General features: G+C 50.3%; 1 protein-coding gene across 1 annotated transcript in view; it reads right to left on the bottom strand.

Annotated features, from left to right (window-relative positions):
• Positions 1–174: 174 nt before the first annotated feature.
• The window catches only part of LOC103592560 (HLA class I histocompatibility antigen, alpha chain E-like), a gene marked incomplete at its 5' end in the record, with an annotated part of 4,234 nt that continues 2,505 nt past the window's right edge, over positions 175–1,903 (bottom strand). The window contains 5 exons of the mRNA XM_008575347.1: positions 175–547; positions 711–756; positions 903–935; positions 1,386–1,490; positions 1,614–1,889. Coding sequence (XP_008573569.1) covers positions 713–756; positions 903–935; positions 1,386–1,490; positions 1,614–1,889 — 458 coding nt within the window. The remainder of the gene's footprint in view (positions 548–710; positions 757–902; positions 936–1,385; positions 1,491–1,613; positions 1,890–1,903) is intronic.

Below are 1,903 nucleotides of genomic sequence, written 5' to 3'. Positions count from 1 at the left end.
AGAGACCTCCCAGCCCTGCCTCTGCTGGAACAGGAAAGTTGATCAAAAAAAGTTTGTGTTTTTTCTCTTCCTTTACACCACAACAATCAACATAGAAATCACACTTCTGTGACCCAAGTGTGGCTATTTCTCCACACTGGCAAGCAAGCATTCAGTTCTGCAGTGGATACCAGCTGGCTGTCCTCCAATTCAGTTTAATTCCAACACTATCTACTTGGAGATAGTGTCAGATGCCACAGTTTGAGGGCTCAGTCCCCAGATCATCCCCCACTTCATATGCTAGTTGCATATTAAGTCATAATCAAATATCTTTCCCAGTTGGTTGTTTTCCTATTTTTCCTTTCTCTTAATTCATCAGTATCTCCTGATTAGGTCAGTGTCGGGAAGAGGTCTTGGTGCTCAGGGATGGCCAGTCTGTTTCCTCATATTATGCTACTAGAAACACAGGCTCATAGACACATTCAGATACCAGCTGCAGAAGAAGTCAGGTGCTCTTGAAGTCACAGTAGTGGTGGTGGTGGAGCTTGGACAAATCTTGCATTTCATGCTATAAAGAAAATAATCATGAACAAATTAATACCGATTACTATAAGTGGTAACACTGAACAGCCTATCATGCACTCAAAATGTCTCAATCAAAGAGTCCCCATACCCCAGTCATGTCCTTCTGCCCCATCCCCTCTCCCGCTTCAGCCTCTCCAGGGTCTCACCTTTAGGAACAAAGAGACTTATCACTGCTCTGAGTACTTTCTGTGTCTAGGGTAGAACAAAACAGGACCAAGTCAGAGCCCACAGGAGATGCGGCTAAAGGAGGAATTATGGGGTGGGTGAGCTCCCTCACAATGGGCTCCTGTCTACATTGTCCCAAGAGTCTCAGGGGTTACCCCCCCCCCATTACTTACAGTCAGCCTGAGAGTAGGGCCATCCTTTTCCACCTGTGGGAAGAAAACATCCTGTGAGAGGCCAGGAAGGAGGCAGGGCCAGGAGGTCCTGGAGAAACCCCCTAGTCTTGGACCCCAGAGATGTTTCTGGAACTGTGACTATGGACCCCAGGGCAGGATCAGGAAACATGGTGGAGGGAGATGTGTGGGAATTGGACCAACTGCCCTCCTGGAGTTCTGTCCTCAGCAGGGACCTTCCCCTCTGCCTTCTGACTGCTGGGAATTAGGTCCCCAAGAGTACAATCATCATGGTGATAAATGCGTCTATTTTCACATGTGCCTTACAAAAGAGTAAATGTTGGCACACAGGGCCCCAGGCTGGGTAAGCACCTGTGTGTGGGGGGTTGGGTACTTTCCAGTAACAGGCAAGGCATACTTCTACTTGGGCTTGAAACTCCAAGTAGGACAAGAAAACTCAGACCATACTCCTCACCCCTTCCCTACCTGAGCTTTTCTTCTTCCGCATCGCAACACCTGCAACCACAGCTCCAAGGAGAACCAGGCCAGCAACGATTCCCACAATAAGCATGGTGGGCTGAGGTGGCGGCTCTGGGAAAGGAAGGGAAGGTGAGGGGCCCTGAACCCCAGGCCTCAGCTCTGATTCTGCTGAAGGTCTCCAGAATGTCCCCTATTTTCCTGAGAAAAGACTTGATCCCTCATCTCTGTCCTTACCCCATCTCAGGGTGAGGGGCTTGGGCAGCCCCTCATGCTGCACATGGCACGTGTATCTCTGCTCCTTTCCAGAAGGTACCACCACAGCTGCCCACTTCTGGAAGGTTCCATCCCCTGCAGGCCTGGTCTCCACAAACTCCGTGTCCTGGGTCTGGTCCTCCCCATCTCTCTGCCAGGTCAGTGTGATTTCCACAGGGTAGAAGCCCAGGGCCCAGCACCTCAGGATGGCCTCATGGTCTGAGATTGGGTGGTGGGTTATATGTGTCTTTGGGGGATCTGAGGAGAAGGAT

The sequence above is a fragment of the Galeopterus variegatus genome, unplaced genomic scaffold (genome assembly GCF_000696425.1).
Source record: "Galeopterus variegatus unplaced genomic scaffold, G_variegatus-3.0.2 Scaffold1170, whole genome shotgun sequence".
In the NCBI taxonomy this organism is placed as follows: domain Eukaryota; kingdom Metazoa; phylum Chordata; class Mammalia; order Dermoptera; family Cynocephalidae; genus Galeopterus; species Galeopterus variegatus.
This window is presented reverse-complemented; position numbering and strand designations above follow the sequence as displayed.